General features: G+C 36.5%; 1 protein-coding gene and 1 pseudogene across 1 annotated transcript; both read left to right on the top strand.

Moving 5' to 3' along the window:
- Window positions 1-13,520: 13,520 nt before the first annotated feature.
- LOC113272153 lies at window positions 13,521-14,760 on the top strand (annotated as a pseudogene).
- Window positions 14,761-15,157: 397 nt separating this feature from the next.
- On the top strand, window positions 15,158-17,280 carry LOC113272152 ((+)-neomenthol dehydrogenase-like). Its single transcript, XM_026522045.1, has 4 exons — window positions 15,158-15,186; window positions 15,294-15,507; window positions 16,802-16,921; window positions 17,020-17,280. Exons 1-4 carry the CDS (start codon window positions 15,158-15,160, stop codon window positions 17,278-17,280), a joined length of 624 nt encoding a protein of 207 aa, XP_026377830.1.
- Window positions 17,281-18,797: the final 1,517 nt, after the last annotated feature.

Raw genomic sequence — 18,797 nt, 5'->3', positions numbered from 1 at the left:
TCAACATGCTATAAGTCTAACTACAATGTATTCATAACATACAATGTGAGAGAAGAATGATGATTTACTAACTTTGATTCTTTCCTAAACTTGTTTATCAATCAAGAACAACATAATCATAGTGTAACACATAACAGTAAGTTAGGGCTTCCTCAAATCCCTAGCAGATGAAACTAGAACATATACATGACCATTAACATCATCTTCACAGGTGTAGACATACTCAAAAATATCATCATAACAGCATACACAATCAAGGTGAAAATATATCAAGTATCAAATTAATATTGCAATTTTTAAGAAGTAAAATTTATAACTCAAAGCATGTTGTTCACTGGCTAGCCCAGGATGATTCTATTACACACCCACACATCTATTTATACAAACAATAATTTTTAACCTAAAATCCCCAAAACAGTGAACTAGGGTTCTGAAAAAAAGTGAGATTAAATCACCTAATACATTGAAAACTACTCGAGAACTTTCACCCATGCCCCTAATTAGACGTACACTAACTTTCCCCAAAAATCCCCAATTTATGAAATTAGGGTTTTACAAAAAATCCTTACCTAATCTCTGAAAACGATTGATAGCTCTCACCCATGCTTCCTTGTCGTCTGCTGATGCTACCCATTCCTTCGATTTATCCTCTAACCTCACCTATTTCATCAACTCCTAACCTAGGGTTCCTGTGAGATGAAACGATTAGGAGGTGATGTTATAAGTGGCTAGAAAGGTAGGTCTTGGTTGTTAGAAGTGATGATGGCTCGAGTGGTGGTGGTTGAGTGATTTGTGGGTTATGGTGGTGGTGATGGAGACAGCGTCGCTGTTGCAGAAGAGGGGAAGAAGGAGATGGCTCGATGGGTTTTGGCTAGGGTGTGTTTGTTTTGGGTATAGGGTATTTGGTTGTTTGGGTGTTGAGCAGACCCATCAAATCTCGATGTTTTGTGAGGGGAATCCGTAGGATGATAGGATGAGGGAAAGATCCAACGATGTGATGTAAATGGATGTGGAGCGACCGTTGGATATGGAATACATCAAAACTGACGGTCCAAGATGGAGTTAGGTGTTGTAGTGTTTGACAGGAGATTCAGACTTCGATGCACGACGATGAAGCGACCGTAGGATGCTGAGATGATCCAATCTGACAGCTGAAGATGAATGCAGGTATGGATATTGGTAATGGGTTTGGGTGAGGGTTTTGGGCCTTGGGTATGCCAATCCCATATCTTCTTTAAGAACAATTCTTCCTCTTCAAGCCCACTTCTAGCCTTTTGGTCTTGTGCACAACATTCTTCGCGGCTTCCTTGTGTAATTCCTCCCGGCTTTTCACTACTTTTCTGCTCTTTTCGCTCCGCTATTCATCCAAACTTTATTTATTACCTAAAAATGCAAAATTAATTAATAAAAATATTTATTCTTGAAAACAATGAAAATACAGAATATGGGATAAAATGTAGAATTAATGCACAAAAGATGAGTTAAATGCCAAGAAAAATATATAGAAATATGCACTTTTTAGCACTCATCAAATACCCCCAAACCTCAATTTTACTTGTCCTCAAGTAAAACAAAACTAAGGAAATCCTAACTATACCACTGTCGCTGGTCTCTCGAATGCATTTAGCGAATGCAATAAGACTTTTGAACCACTAAGTGTCCCTAGTGGACGAGGGAAGTCTCGTGAGGGTTTTCTTAGAACATACCCACAAAGTTCTAGGCCAAAATATGAGCTCAGATTCCATCAAATGTGACATGTGCAAGACAGTTTAAGCTCACAGCAAAATGGAGATGTCAATCTAGCTATCTAAGGCACAATCCTAGCACTGATAACAAATAAAGACATGTGATGAGAGTGTAAATTGTATCTACACATGTGTAAAGAAAGATCGGATGTTATGACTACTAATCACCAAGAGATAGTTTCTCAGGCTAAGAACCGAGGTCGAAATCTAGCTAGCTGTCCGGACTTTACGAGAATTGTGAATGAGTTGGAGGTATTTCACAATTACTCGCGTTGTACATCAATGGCATGCACCCTTCCTTGCTTATAAAACAAAAACACAAAAGATGACTCTTTACATGACTCTTATTTACATTGACTACTCTCTTTTATTTTTGGAACAAGAGAGTATTATTTTCTTTACATGACACAAATGGAATTTGAATACTTGATTTTTTTTTTTATTTTTTTTTTTAACATAGTAACACTTTTGATACATATACAAAAGGAAACAAAAAAATTACATGACTCTTAGCAAGAGGTAGCCCTTTTTGATGCACCCAGTTAAATTCGATGGTTGTCTTTCTTAATGTAACCTCCACCTTCTATCCCAACCAACCAAAGAACAAGCTAGTCAAGTTTCGTTCAGTATTCTAAAGTGATTGGCAATCGTGACTTCCGATAGAACACCTCAAGGATGAGGCTATACATGTATTGGTAGATCGTGCGCGTGCAAATTTCTTATCACTATGTGAATTGTGCTAGAATCAGGGTGCCTAAATATCTAGACTAAGAATCCTTATGTATTACATATTTGCACAAGAGTCAACATTTCAAGGTAAATGAGCTCCATTTATTTTTTATTTTTTTCATTTTTTAATTTTTCATTTTTTCAAAAAGAGGGAGGAGTTTTGTTTTCAATTATAGCATGTTATAAGGGTATATACTGATTACCACCCCTAAACCTAAATTAAACAGTGTCCTCAATGTTTAAAAAGTGCAAAAGAAAGAACTGTACAGAAAAGGAAAAAATAAAATGGAATGTTCAACCTGGTTTATGTACAAGGGTGGACCAATCAGGCCGCATAGACGGGATCCTCCAGATCGGTTGCCTCAATGTCAGGCGGAAGTGGTTCAAGGAACGGTTTCAATCGCTGCCCATTCACTTTGAAAATGTTCTTGTTGGAGACATCTTCAAGTTCCACAGCTCCATGAGGGAATACCGTGCGTACTAGGAACGGGCCGGTCCATCGGGACCGCAATTTTCCTAGAAAAAGATGAAGCCGAGAGTCGTATAACAAAACTTTCTGACCCGGTGTGAATGACTTGCGCAGAATACGCTTATCATGAAACAACTTCATCTTTTGCTTATACAGCTTGGCACTGTCATAAGCCTCGTTCCTCAATTCTTCTAACTCATTGAGTTGAAGTTTCCGTTGTGCACCCGCCTTGTCGAGAGAAAAGTTAAGTTTCTTGATAGCCCAGTAAGCTCGATGTTCTAATTCCACAGGAAGATGACATGGCTTTCCATACACTAGACGATAAGGGGACATGCCAATTGGTGTCTTATAAGCTGTTCTATAGGCCCACAAAGCATCATTCAATCTCAATGACCAATCTTTCCTTGACGGGTTGACCGTCTTCTCCAGAATGTGCTTAATTTCCCTATTAGAAACTTCTACTTGTCCGCTTGTCTGAGGGTGGTACGGAGTTGCAACCTTGTGGGTTATGCCATACTTGCGTACTAAAGACTCAAAGTACTTGTTACAGAAATGTGAACCAACGTCACTGATTATAGCTCTAGGGGTACCAAAACGTGAAAATATGTTCTCCTTCAGAAATGAGAGTACCACCTTGTGGTCATTCGTCTTGGTTGCAACAGCTTCAACCCACTTCGAAACGTAATCAACAACAACTAGGATGTATAATTTGCCTTCAGAAATAGGAAATGGACCCATAAAGTCAATCCCCCACACATCAAATAGCTCAACGATCAAAATCGGATTCAACGGCATCATGTTTCTCCTCGAGATACTTCCTAGTTTCTGACAGCGCTCACAAGCAATACAATACTCATGGCAGTCTCTAAACAGCGATGGCCAGTAAAACCCACACTGCAGGATCTTTGCAGCGGTCTTCTTGGCACTGAATTGCCCTCCACATGCTTGGTCATGACAGAAAGATATCACATCTTTCTGTTCCATGTCGGGTACACATCTCCTAATGATTTGGTCTCGACAGTACTTAAACAAATATGGGTTGTCCCAAAGGAAATGTTTAACTTCAGCCAAGAACTTGGAGCGGTCTTGTCTCGACCAATGTGAGGGCATTCTACCTGTAGCAAGGTAGTTAACAATGTCGGCAAACCAAGGAAGGTTTGACACAGACATCAATTGTTAGAAAGAAGATACTTCAAAGACGCATGGTCAGTGTATATGATGATCTTAGATCCTATCAAATAAGATCTAAACTTGTCTAATGCAAATACCACGGCAAGTAACTCCTTCTCGGTAGTCGAATAGTTGAGTTGAGCATCATTAAGAGTTTTACTAGCATAGTATATCACATATGGTAGTCTATCAACATGCTGTCCTAAAACAACGCCAACGGCATAATCAGAGGCATCACACATGAGTTCGAACGGTAGTTCCCAGTTGGGTGGTTGGACAATAGGAGCTGAGGTGAGGAGAGTCTTTAGTTCTTCCCATGCCTTCACACAAGCAGCATCGAATTTAAAGACAACATCTTTGACAAGTAGATTACACAAAGGTCTTGAGATTTGGCTAAAGTTTTTAATGAATCGCCGGTAGAACCCAGCGTGACCTAAAAATGATCGAATCCCCTTCACAGAGTGGGGTTGTGGTAAATGTTGAATGAGGTCGACTTTAGCTTTATCTACTTCAATTCCTTTTTCCGAAACGATGTGTCCTAGAACTATGCCGGAGTTTACCATGAAGTGACATTTTTCCCAGTTTAAAATCAGATTCTTTTACATCTAGACAACACAAGGACCAGATGGTCCAAACATTCATCAAAAGAGGAACCAAACACATAGAAATCATCCATAAAGATCTCGAGAAAACTATCTATCATGTCTGAAAAAATGCTCATCATGCAACGCTGAAAAGTAGCAGGTGCATTACACAGCCCGAAGGGCATACGTCTAAAAGAAAATGTCCCAAATGGACACGTAAATGTAGTTTTTTCCTGATCTTCCGGTGCAATGTGAATTTGGTTATAACCGGAAAAGCCATCTAGAAAACAGTAGTGACTGTGTCCAGACACACGTTCTAGCATTTGGTCTATGAAGGGAAGGGGGAAGTGATCTTTTCTTGTTACTGTGTTCAACTTCCTGTAGTCGATACATACTCGCCATCCTGTGGTTGTACGTGAAGGGACTAACTCATTCTTTTCGTTCCGAACTACAGTAATGCCTGACTTCTTAGGCACAACTTGAATGGGACTAACCCATTTACTATCTGAAATCGGATATATGATACCCGCATCAAGTAGCTTCAAGATCTCACTCTTAACAACGTCTCTCATGTTAGGATTAAGTCTCCTTTGCATTTCCCTAGATGGTTTGGCATTCTCTTCAAGATTAATGTGGTGCATGCAAATGGTGGGACTTATCCCTTTGAGATCTGAGATGGTCCATCCTAAGGCTTCTTTCTGCTCCTCAAGTACTCCTAAAAGCTTGTTTTCCTGTTCTATGTTTAATCGTGAAGAAATGATAACAGGTAAAGTATCAGAAGGACCTAGAAATGCATACTTCAAAGTATCAGGTAATGGTTTCAATTCCTGTTTGGCCTTAGGAGACTCATCCGAAGATATAACAACTTCTCAGAAAGTGGGAGTTGTTCCACTGTATCTGCCATTTAGTGATGTCCATTTGAGGTACAGATTCGAGCAAAGATTGGACTTCACCAATGTATTCATCATCATACAACTCCAAGTTAACATCTTCCAAACATGCTTGCAAGGGATCTTTTGACATAATGCCAGTCAATGAATCTTGTATCAAACTCTCAATCATATTGACCTCATGTACATCCTCATCATCAAGATTCACATGCTGTTGACTAACATTAAACGCATTCAATTCTACAGTCATGTTTCCAAAAGATAGTTTCAACACTCCATTCCGACAGTTGATGATCGCATTGGACGTCGCCAAGAAAGGACGTCCTAAAATGACAGGAATGTGACAATTTGGGTTTTGTACAGGTTGAGTGTCTAAGACAATGAAGTCTACAGGAAAATAGAATTTTTCAACCTTAATCAAAACGTCTTCTACACACCTCCACGAGGACTTTGACGGATCGGTCCGCCAATTGGAGAGTTATGGGTGTAGGCTTCAACTTCCAAGACCTAACTGCACATAAACAGAATATGGCAGGAGGTTCACACTTGCACCTAGATCTAATAAAGCTCTATTGACCGTGTGTTTTCCGATAGTGCAAGAGATTGTTGGACAACCTGGGTCCTTAAACTTGGGTGGAGTTTTGTTTAGAATGATGGAACTCACCTGTTCAGCTAAGAAAGCACGTTTTTGCACATTAAGCTTGCGCTTTTGAGTACACAAGTCTTTGAGGAATTTGGCATATGCAGGGATTTGCTTGATTGCCTCAAGAAAAGGAATGTTGATGTTGACTCTTTTGAACAGTTCTAACATTCATTGTAATGGGTGCTTTTCTGTTGATAAACTAACCTCTGAGGATATGGAGCAACATGAGCATTAGGAGTAGAGGGATATTCACAACAGTGGGATTGTCGGCTTCACTAATGTGCTCAGGCTCTTTTCTAAGTTGGAGGTTTCTTTGGTGGTGCAGGCAATGATATGTTTGGCTCAGATTCATTTGATTGTGGTATGCCTACATTGTTCTCAACAATCTTACCACTTCGGAGAGTGGTGATGGAATGGACTTGATCGGGTGAGGTTTCATTGCAAGATGATGTGCCTGCTTGAAATATCCTCTTTGGATTTTGTTGGGGTGGCTAGGAAGTTTACCCTTTTCTCTTGTATTCAGTGCATCGCAAATTTGACCCATCTGTAGTTCTAGAGCGGAGACTCGTTGATCAGTTGCTTTCTCATTTTTCATCAGATGTTGGGTCAACTGATTGATACTCTCTTCGATGCTAGACAATTTCTTGTCAGCAGTGTATTGAGGGTACGACTGCTGTTGAGGATTTTTTTTGATAGCCTTGATTGTTTTGATAGCTTTGAGTGGGTTGAGATGGTCCTCCTTGAATGGGTCCTTTAGACCATGAAAAATTGGGTGGTTCCTCCATCCTGGGTTGTAGGTCTGTGAATAAGGGTTATGCTCTTGTTTTTGAAACATAGCATGTGCCTGTTCCAGCCTAGATTCTTGGAATGCATGCATTTCCGGACAATCACTGACCTGATGGTCAGAACCGTTACATATATCACAGATAGCCATTTCGACATGTTCACAGAAAGCAGTGGTAGAAGGTTTTACGTTTTTCTGAAGTTCTAACGCTTCTATTCTTCTTGCTAGTGCTGCCATTTTTGCATTTCCCTCAAAATCAGACTCAATTCTATGGACCTTATCTACAGTGTAGTCTTTCTAGGTTCACGAATGGACTCCCACTGTTGAGTTTTTTCAGCAACTTCAATTAGGAAAGCCCAAGAGTCATCAGCACTTTTATCTGTGAAGAGTCCATTACATAGACTCTACAATTGTTCGGGTGGAGACATCTAAACCTTCATACAAAATTTGCACAAGTCTCCATTTTTCAAAACCATGATGGGGACACTTAAGCAACAATTCATTGAATCTCTCAAGATATCTAGCTAAGGTTTCACCTTCTAATTGTACAAAGCTGTTCAGACTTTGACGAATTGTCGCAGTCTTGTGATTAGGGAAGAACTTTTTGAAAAACTCTTTTGTGAGGTTGTCCCATGTCCTAATTGACTGTGGATGTAAGGCATACAACCATGACTTGGCCTTTTCCTTCAAAGAGAAAGGAATAGTCTCAATTTTAGGGTTTCGTCAGACATCTGAGTGAAACGTATAGTTCCACAAATCTCCTCGAATTCTCTCACGTGATGGTAAGGGTTTTCGTTTTCAATTCCTCTAAACACGGGAAGCATTGTATTGTGCTCGATTTTAGCTCATAATGACCAGTAGCTTCTGGTAAAACAATGCACGAGGGTTGGCTTGTCCTTGTGGGGTACATGTAATCCTTGAGACTACGGGGTTCTTCCATTATCTCAGGTTGGTCCGGTGTGTTTTCCTCAGAAGATGTGGGTATGTCAATTGGGTCTATTGGATTGATTCTAATTAGTCGTTTGATTGGTCTCTAAAGGTCACAATCATATCCTAATAAGATCATTAATCAATGAAATAACAACTAACAAGCCCACAGTCAATGAAAAAAACACGACCTAAAATTTGGTTTTGTTGGGTTTTGGTTTCACAATGGGTTTTGGTTTATAAAATGTAGAGCCCAAATTTTTGGTTTGAAAGGGTTAGAAACTTTGGTTTAAAATGGGTTTAGAAAATTTTTGGATTAATTGGGACAAAGCCCAACCAACTAAAAGGCTTTTGGTTCTTGGGTTCTTTGAAGAATTTTGGTGAGAAAAATCTTAACTCACGGCCCAACAAAATTTTGTTGCCTCTAAGCCCAACCGAATTGTTTTTGTAAGGTTAGGAGCCCAATGGATGGGATATAAACCTATAGTCCAAATTAAAGTGCAAGCCCACAAAAGAAAAGAAAAAATAACAAACAAATAATTACAAGCCCATAAAAGAAAGAGAAAAAGAAAAAGAAAAATAAAAATTATTACAAGCCCAAATAGAAAATAAAGAAAAAGAAAAACTAAAATTATTACAAGCCCAAATATAAATACTTAAATACAATCCCAAAGAAATTTAATGAGGCCCAGTTGGGTTAGCTCATGGGTTAGGCTTACTTGATTTTTGGAGGGAAGCCCAAATTTGGGCTTTTTATCCCTTTTTGTTGCACTAGCCCAGTTGGGCTTTGATCTTCCTTAGCAACCTTAATCAACAGCTCTGCAGAATTGCACCAGCAGCAGCAAGCAGGAGGGAGCAGCAACAGCAGCTTCACAGCAACATCAACAGCAGCTTCACAGCAGCAGCAACAGTAGAAGCAAACAAGGAAGTTGCAGGTCAGGAACAAGCAAGATTAACAAGAAAGAAAACAGAAAACAAGCAAACCGCTACCGAGTCCCCGGCAGCGGCGCCAAAAACTTGGTAGAAAGGAAAAGAAGTACCTAAAATAGCCTGCAAGTGCACAGGGAAGTTGAAGCAAGAAAAAGTAAATAAGGGTTTTGTCCACAGGGACTTGGAGGATTTGTTAAAGTTCTCTAAGTTTCAAAAGTTAACTGAATTCAAAGGAGCTAGTGACAAAAGTTGATAAAAAGGATTGAGTTACTAGGGTTATTAAGTCCACCTCTAACTTACACCATGTATTCACTAGATTATGCTATTCTTGCCTTATAAGATGCAAGGATTAAGATTCCATTCTTGGTTCTCTACATCTAAGGAGTTTCTCCTATAGAAAGATCAAATCAACTAAAGTATGACTCCAAAGCACTAATTGTCTTGGTTAAGACACAACTAGTCTAAGGATTAAGAGTGGTCTGGTTGAACATGAGTTGTAGTTTTATCAACATGCTATAATTCTAACTACAATGTATTCATAACATACAATGTGAGAGTAGAATGATGATTTACTAACTTTGATTCTTTCCTAAACTTGTTTATCAATCAAGAACAACATAATCATAGTGTAATACATAACAGTAAGTTAAAGCTTCCTCAAATCCCTAGCAGATGAAACTAGAACATATACATGACCATTATCATCATCTTCACAGGTGTAGACATACTCAAAAATATCATCATAACAGCATACACAGTCAAGGTGAAAATATATCAAGTATCAAATTAATATTGCAATTTTTAAGAAGTAAAATTTATAACTCAAAGCATGTTGTTCACTGGCTAGCCCAGGATGATTCTATTACACACCCACACATCTATTTATACAAACAATAATTTTTAACCTAAAATCCCCAAAACAGTGAACTAGGGTTCTGACAAAAAGTGAGATTAAATCACCTAATACATTGAAAACTACTCGAGAACTTTCACCCATGCCCCTAATTAGACGTACACTAACTTTCCCCAAAAATCCCCAATTTATGAAATTAGGGTTTTACAAAAAATCCTTACCTAATCTCTGAAAACGATTGATAGCTCTCACCCATGCTTCCTTGTCTTCTGCTGATGCTACCCATGCCTTCGATTTATCCTCTAACCTCACTTATTTCATCAACTCCTAACCTAGGGTTCCTGTGAGATGAAACGATTAGGAGGTGATGTTATAAGTGGATAGAAAGGTAGGTCTTGGTTGTTAGAAGTGATGATGGCTCGAGTGGTGGTGGTTGAGTGATTTGTGGGTTATGGTGGTGGTGATGGAGACAGCGTCGCTGTTGCAGAAGATGGGAAGAAGGAGATGGCTCGATGGGTTTTGGCTAGGGTGTGTTTGTTTTGGGTATAGGGTATTTGGTTGTTTGGGTGTTGAGCAGACCCATCAAATCTCGATGTTTTGTGAGGGGAATCCGTAGGATGATAGGATGAGGGAAAGATCCAACGATGTGATGTAAATGGATGTGGAGCGACCGTTGGATATGGAATACATCAAAACTGACGGTCCAAGATGGAGTTAGGTGTTGTGGTGTTTGACAGGAGCTTCAGACTTCGATGCACGGCGATGAAGCGACCGTAGGATGCTGAGATGATCCAATCTGACAGCTGAAGATGAATGCGGGTGTGGATATTGGTAATGGGTTTGGGTGAGGGTTTTGGGCCTTGGGTATGCCAAGCCCATATCTTCTTTAAGAATAATTCTTCCTCTTCAAGCCCACTTCTAGCCTTTTGGTCTTGTGCACAACATTCTTCGCGGCTTCCTTGTGTAATTCCTCCCGGCTTTTCACTACTTTTCTGCTCTTTTCGCTCTGCTATTCATCCAAACTTTATTTATTACCTAAAAATGCAAAATTAATTAATAAAAATATTTATTCTTGAAAACAATGAAAATACAGAATATGGGATAAAATGTAGAATTAATGCACAAAAGATGAGTTAAATGCCAAGAAAAATATATATAAATATGCACTTTTTAGCACTCATCAGTGAACAACCATGATAGACTGAGATGGAAAGGAACCAAAAATGGGGAATTCACCACTAAGTCAGCCTATAAACTCATTTCAAATGAACAACATCCAAATCCAGATAAGTTCTAGCTTATAATATGGCATATGAATGTTTTACCTAGAACTGTTATGTTTGTTTGGAAATTGGCTGCTGATGTTCTTCCTTTGAAGGACAAAATGAATAATGTTTTGAATCATGTAGATCCATATTGTGTTATGTGCAGTGACTTCCATTTGGAAACTTCTCAACATCTGTTTCATTCATGTAATTTCACTAGGGCTGTGTGGTTTGGTTTGGGAATACAAATGCCTAGTTACAATAATAATCTTTTAAATTGGATCAGATCTTGGTTTGTTTCCCCTCTAAACGAGTGGAAGGAAATTTTCAGCATAATCTGTTGGCACATTTGGAAGTATAGAAACTCTGTTGTTTTTAACAAGGTTAAGCCAAATCCTGTTGAGTTTATTGCATTGGTTCAAAAATCTATTAAATATTGGGAAACCACTTATGGCAGAAAAGACGTGCAACACCATTTACAAAATAGTAAATTCCATTCCTGTACAGGCGGTCTAGAGGAACAGAAAGACAATGTTTTCTATATCGATGCTTCATTCGAAGAGTCTGATGGCTCATGTGGGATTGGTTTAACATATTGGTTAAATGGTTAAATAATAGATTAACTGACATAAGAGTTTTTTTCAGGATGGACTACAGGAGCAACTGCAGCAGAAGCCATAGCGATGCAAAAATATATGGAGTGGGATTTGGACATGAAGATACAAAACATAAAAATTCGAACTGACTGTGAGAATGTTGTTTCCTTTTTGAATGAAAGGCCGTCTACCTGCGAATGGAGAACAATGAGAATTCTAAAATATGTGCTATCATTTTTAGCTGATAATAACAACAATGTTGATATTGGATATATAAGTAGAGACTACACATGAGCGGCTGACAAATTGGCCAGATGGAGTAGAGTAAAAAAAATCTCTTTTGTGAGAAATGATTTGCTTCATAATGCTGTAAAAAGTAAGGTGCTACATGGGATTATAAATGGTGAAAACATAATAATGTTCGACCCTTGATATTAATATAATTTTCTTTTTTATTAAAAAAAAAATATAGGCAATTGTCCATCACAAAAGTTTATAAAAACAAATCTTTGTCCCTTTGCGTCACGCAAATTAGTAAAGAACTAAAAAGAGATATATTTTGTAAAAGGGTCGTAACTTTACTGTCTAATTATGGTCTGGGTCGTGAAACATGCAGTTAATGCGTTAGGGTCGTAGACTAACCAAAAACCGTTAAAAATTAGTTACTTGACTATTTTTGTTTTGCAAAGCACCCTGACCATCAGTTGACTAGCTTTGACGGTCTAATACTGTTAAAGTTATATAGTTCTGGTCCTTTTCCATCTTCTTTTAAGTAAAATTTCGATATTTACCGTGAAATCAGAAATCCCCAGATCGATCCAAAATATTGAATTGAATTTTGATTGAATCCGAAAGATAACAAGTTGAAGAAACTAAATTTGACAAAGATATTAAATAGAAATAAATTAAAGAAATAAAATTTCAAATTCATCAAGATAGTCCACAGAGAAAATGAAATAAAAATTGAAACCTAATTTTTCAAGACAAAGCCCTACCCCCAATTCTACAGAGTGTTCTTCGTCTTCATCAATTAAATACACTGATCCGTTAAGAGGTCAGTAATTATTAAGATCCCCCAATACTTCTTCCTCCTCCTTCACAATCGCTCCATTGAATATTCTCATATTGAACCTGTATGCTTAAGAACCGTTGACGAAGATGCACTAATTTCGACCACTAGCTATATAGACATTCGACTGATGATCTAATCAAAATCTAATCTAGGATTCTTAAACGGAGTTTCTGGAGAGAGAAAACGCAAAGAAGCTGCACATTAAGTTCTGTGAATTTTTATATAAATTTCAGTTAGCCCTTAATTTGCCCGGTTAAGTTTTTAACTGGGGTCGAGATATCATGTATTTAACTATTTTACAAGGGCATTTTTGTAAACAAGGTTGACGGTCAAGGTTAGTCTTCGATCCTAACACATCAACTGCACGTTTCACGACCCAGATCCTAATAAGTCAATAAAATTACGACCCTTCTAAGAAATAACTCAAATAAAAAACACCAACGCTTTTGAATCACTCTCAGCCAAATGATCAACCAAGGCAGAAGAATTATTTTTGCAAAACTCTAGTTTCTACTCGTTAATCAAAATGGGTCTGTTGTAAAAGAAAATTCTCGTAGTTTAACTTTACAATACCACCTAAAATCCGTATTGCGTGATTCAATATCAGCATTGTGGCAAAAATGTGTTCGACACCCATAACTGCACTATAATTCCAACTACAGACACTGAGCCAAAATAAGGATAAATCCCCCTCATCTCAACAAATTGGATTTGTTTACGACAGAATTCAGCAAGCTAGCGCAAGGTATATATCCTCGTAGAAATACCCCAAACAGCCATTGACACCTACGGAGTGGTCACAGATTGATGCAATCGATTTATGTGATTCAAAAACTGACGCGTACATGAACCAAAAGCATGTAATGTATTTCCTATCATTACATTTTGGGGTCACATCTAGAGATGTGACTAAGGGTTTAAAAGCTGTTGAGAATCTTAAGAATTCAATTGGACTTGTTTTTCACCAACTAGATGTGACGAATCCAATTACTATTTCTTCTCTTACTGATTTCATTGGAAGTCATTTTGGAAAACTGGATATCTTGGTAAGAAAAACTCAATCACTGGTTATTTCCTTGTCTAATATATCTAGGTGCAAGTGAAACCATTGTCCGGTTAACAAAATTAGTAATGTTGCTTTTGTTGATGACCACATAAACCATGGGTATGATTCTCGGGGTATTATAGTATATCCTTATAACCTAGAAGTCAGTAGTTAATCAATTGAAAACTAAACATAATTTATGCTTTAATCTGGATTTTATTTGAAACAATAGTTTTGAATATTTGATAGGTGAATAATGCTGGAGTTTCTGGATTTATAACTAATGTTGCTGGTTTTACGACGGTCGTACTAGCCCTTAATGAGGTAAATTGACATATCTTAATTATTAATAAAAAACAACCTTTCACTCATCTCCAGGTGGCATGTTTCAATTACTAGAGTATCTAGCTAAGATAATTGACTATTATTATATTACTATGCAAAACAAATGATAAAAGAGACTCATGAACTAGCAGAAGAACGCCTGCAAATAAATTATTATGGTGTCAAATCAGTGACTAAACCACTTATTCCTTTACTTCAACTCTCTGATTCACCAAGAATTGTTAATGTTTCCTCCCTCGCAGGGCAGCTGAAAGTACTTAGTTATGCAATCCCATGCTCTTGCATATTGTTTCCGGAAGAATTATGTTCTCACTCTTTTATGATTCTAATTTAAAAAAAAAAGTTACTTACTTTATTTTCAGAATGTCTCTAATGAAGAGGCTTTGCGGATACTTAGTGATGGGGATGGCTTAAAAGAAAAGAGTGTAGATAAGACAGTGAGTATGTTTCTTGAAGATTTCAAGGAGGATTTATTAGATATAAAAGAATGGCGGGCATATTTACGTGCGTATACAATTTCAAAAGCATGTTTGAATGCTTATACAAGGATATTAGATTGTTTATGTCCTGGTTATGTCAATTCAGATTTTAACTGCAATACTGGAGTTTTCACTGCTGCAGAAGGTGCACAAAGAGTTGTAAATTTAGCTCTTTTACCCGATGATGGACCTTCAGGCCTCTACTTTATCGATGGAGAAGTATCACCATATTGATGCATAATGTAAATTACACATGTTTATCTCATTGTCACCTGGTGCATGCAACAATAAAATTAGAATGAAATTAATCCCAAAACTTAATGAAACTATGAAGTCGCAAATGATATTAATTGCACTAATACCATGAATTGCAGTAATACTATGATGTCACTTATGATATCACATCAGTCAAGACAACTTTTAACTATAACTTTTCAATTTTTTACTAATATTTAACATAAACGGCCACATGTTCGAGCATTCGCCCCTTCAATCTTTTTCAACTATATATAAGTACTTGATTCAGTTGGAATGGACACATATCTTAACACTTTCATCTATCAAAATTCTAATACATATTTCATCAAGAACAACAAAAAAAACATTCGATTGTACAGGTTTACGCTCAGAAATGGATTCAAATACCCAAACAAAAATAAGGTACTTATATAATGGAAAAGAAGAGAAGTAATCTCAACATCTGAATTAAAAGGAAAGTCTATGTGTGTTTTCTTATTTATCTATGTTGTTATGATTTGTATTCTCAGGTGTGCAGTTATTACTGGTGGAAATAAGGGAATTGGATTTGAGATTTGCAGACAATTAGCTTCTAGTGGGATTTCGATTGCGTTAACATCTAGAGATGCAACTAAGGGTTTGGAAGCTATTGAAAAGATCAAAATTTCGTTTGGACTTTCTATTATTGTATTTCATCAACTTGATTACATCCACATAGGAGGGGCTATGAGTGCACTGGGATACGTAGTAGATCATAATATCGCAACAATATATTAGAGTATCTAAATAATGTGGTTGATTAATACTCCCTCCATCCCAAATTAGATGAGCTAGTTGGTTTTAAATTTTGTCACATAAATACATCACAAAATTGGTTAAAAAGACCGAAATCAATAATTCCTGGGTGAAATGGACAGTTAGATTTTGATACTGTTTAAATGGACAAAAATGTAAAAATAGGCAGGATGTAACCAGTTTCATCGTGCCCATTTTCAAATATTTTTTCTGATTTTTAATTTACACAGGATGTATCCAGTTTCATCCTTGCTATTTTTTAAATTTAAGCTAAGATGAAACCAGTTTCATCCTTATTATTTATTTTTTTGGCCATTTCACCCAAACTATTTTTTACTCGTCCATTTGAACCGTGATTTAAAAATATTTGGACAAATGACCCATTTTCCGTAAATACATGAGTTATCTCTCTAATCAAGGGATGTTTCTAAATCTACCATTTTAATTGATTACTGTTATTATAAGAAATATGTATAGGGGCCGTTTGGTAACCATTATTTTAATGTATTATCAGCCCATAATCCATTATGCAGATTATAATTGATTATATATGCGCTTGGTAACCATTATAATGATTGCTTATTTTAATCATAATTGAAAAAATCCATTATTTCCATAAACAGGAAAATGTTTGTTTTGAAAATTTATTATAATCAATTATTTTTTCTAAAAAACTCAAATTGAATTTTTTTCTACTTATTTTCTCTAAATTATTAAGAGAGAGACAAAAAAACAACATACGACTAAAAAAATATCCTAGATCATTGTTCTTTCCTCTCCTTTTTGAGATCATCATTCTAAGATAATCAATTATTTGAAATAAGTGTTTGGAAAAAATTATTTTGAAAATGATTATATCATAATCATTTATCAATTTATGATTATCTATAATCGTAAATAGATAATCATAAATTTTATCAAAAACTGCCATAATTTGATAGCCATGTTTATATTTTTTATGTAAGTGTTTTAATATGTTTTTCAACGGTATAGAATTTACAAAAACCCTTGGTATAGTTTAAGAGATAAATCATTCTAAGTTTTACTAATTATTATTCATAAGGGTATAATTGTAAAAAAAATACTTAAACATATTCCCTTTTCCTCCTTGCCTTAATTGTGCAAACTACAACTAGCTCATATAATTTGGGATGGAGGGAGTATTATACTGTTCCAGGGGGACCAAAATAAAGAGAAGCCAAATTTGAAACAAGTGGTAACAACAACTTATGAACTAGCATAGGAATGTCTGCAAACAAATTATTATGGTGTCAAATTAGTGACTGAAGCACTTATTCCTTTACTTCAACTCTATGATTCACCGAGAATTGTTAATGTTACTTCCACCATGGGAATGCTGAAGGTACTTATTGCAACCTCATGTTCCTATATCTTATTTACATCATGAGGTTTCACTCTTTTATAATTCTAATCAGGTATATTCATTTGTTTTCATTTTAGGTTGTTTTCAATGTAAATGCTTTGGAAATACTTAGTGATGGGGATGGCTTAAAAGAAGAGAGTGTAGATGAGATGGTGAATATGTTTCTTAAGTATTTCAAGGAGGATTTAATGGAATCAAAAGGATGGCCTTCATGTCTACCTGACCATATAATCTCAAAAGCATCTTTGGATGCTTATACCAGGATATTAACGAAGCAATTTCCTGATTTTCACATAAATTATGTCATGGTTGGTTCAAGACAGATATTTGCTTTATAGAAGAGTTTCCAGTACCACCGAAGCTGCAGAAAGAATCATTAATTTGGCTCTTGTACTTGATGATGGTCCTTGTGGCCTCTGCTTTAGCATGCTTACATTTAATTGATCCGGTATAACTCGAAATTCGCCGGTGAAAAGGACATGTGACCGAACTCTGGCTCTTATTCCAAGATTCGCCTTGCCATCCAAAAAAGACTAAAATGAATATCGATACCAACATTTATCTTATGACCTAAATTTTTTCGAGTGACATAAAATTTACCTTTTTTACCCAAAACTTGCTATCAAATATAATCTCATCCTTGAAAAAAAAACACGTTGTAACCAAACATTTCGACGTCATGAACAATATAATATGTGATTTGTTATCTGCTTGCGACTCTAAAAGTTGCATAGTGACCAAAAATGAGCCCGCAACTCAAAATATCCACCCTGATTTTTCACAAGATAAAATGTTGGACAAATATCTTCTCTACCGATTTCTCAATAATACGACTCGTGTATTATATCCATCGATTTGTTATAACTCTTTGCAACAACGGTTTCTTATGTATTACATCTTGTAATACACTTGGTTACCTAGAAGCAAAACAAGAAAACTTAGAAGAATATAAAGAAATGATCAATCCAAAAATACATTAAACAAAATTTATTTTGGCGTATTGAGGAGAATAATCTCTTTACTTAAGACATTTACTACCGAAAAAGCATGCTTACATTTAATTGATCTGGTATAACTCGAAATTCGCCGGTGAAAAGGACGTGTGGCCAAACTCTGCCTCTCATTCCAAGATTCGCCTTGCCATCCAAAAAAGAATAGAAAGGATATCGATACCAACATTTATCTTATGACTTAAATTTTTCCAGTGACATAAAATTTACCTTTTTTACCCAAAACTTTCTATCATGTAATCTCCTCCTTGAAACAAAAACACGTTGTAACCAAACATTTCGACGTCATGAACAATATACTATGTGATTTGTTATCTTCTTGCGACTCAAAAAGTCGCATAGTGACCAAAAATGAGCCCGCAACTCAGAACATCCACCCTGGTTTTTCACAAGATAAAATGTTGGACAAATATCTTCTCTACCGATTTCTCAATAATACGACTCGTGTATTATATCTATCAATTCGTTAGAACTCTTTGCAACAACGGTTTTCTTATGTATTACATCTTGTAATACACTTGGTTACCTAGAACCAAAACAAGAAAATTTAGAAGAGTATAAAGAAATGATCAATCCAAAAATAAATTAAACAAAATTTATTTTGGCGTATTGAGGCGAGTAATCTCTTTACTTAAGACATTTAATACCCTGTATGTTATGCTGTTACAGTATATGGAATATGTCTTCAGCATTCAACAATGCATTTGGTTGTTCTCGCAGCGCTCGAAGACCACCAAACATCGAACGCGAATGGATGTAACACAAACTCTTCTTTAACTCTTGAAGACAATATGCAAACTACAATTTTTTTCTAGTACTAGTTTTTTCTGACTCTAAAACTCATT

The sequence above is a fragment of the Papaver somniferum genome, chromosome 4, assembly GCF_003573695.1.
Source record: "Papaver somniferum cultivar HN1 chromosome 4, ASM357369v1, whole genome shotgun sequence".
NCBI lineage: Eukaryota > Viridiplantae > Streptophyta > Magnoliopsida > Ranunculales > Papaveraceae > Papaver > Papaver somniferum.
The sequence above is the reverse complement of the archived record's forward strand: the minus strand, read 5'-3'. Positions and strand labels throughout refer to the sequence as shown.

Coding starts and splice junctions, on each gene's coding strand:
- LOC113272152 (XM_026522045.1), top strand. CDS start 15,158: ATGGATTCAAATACCCAAACAAAAATAAG. Junction 15,508..16,801: donor CTATGAGTGCACTGGGATAC/GTAGTAGATCAT, acceptor GAACTAGCATAG/GAATGTCTGCAAACAAATTA. Junction 16,922..17,019: donor CCACCATGGGAATGCTGAAG/GTACTTATTGCA, acceptor TTTTCATTTTAG/GTTGTTTTCAATGTAAATGC.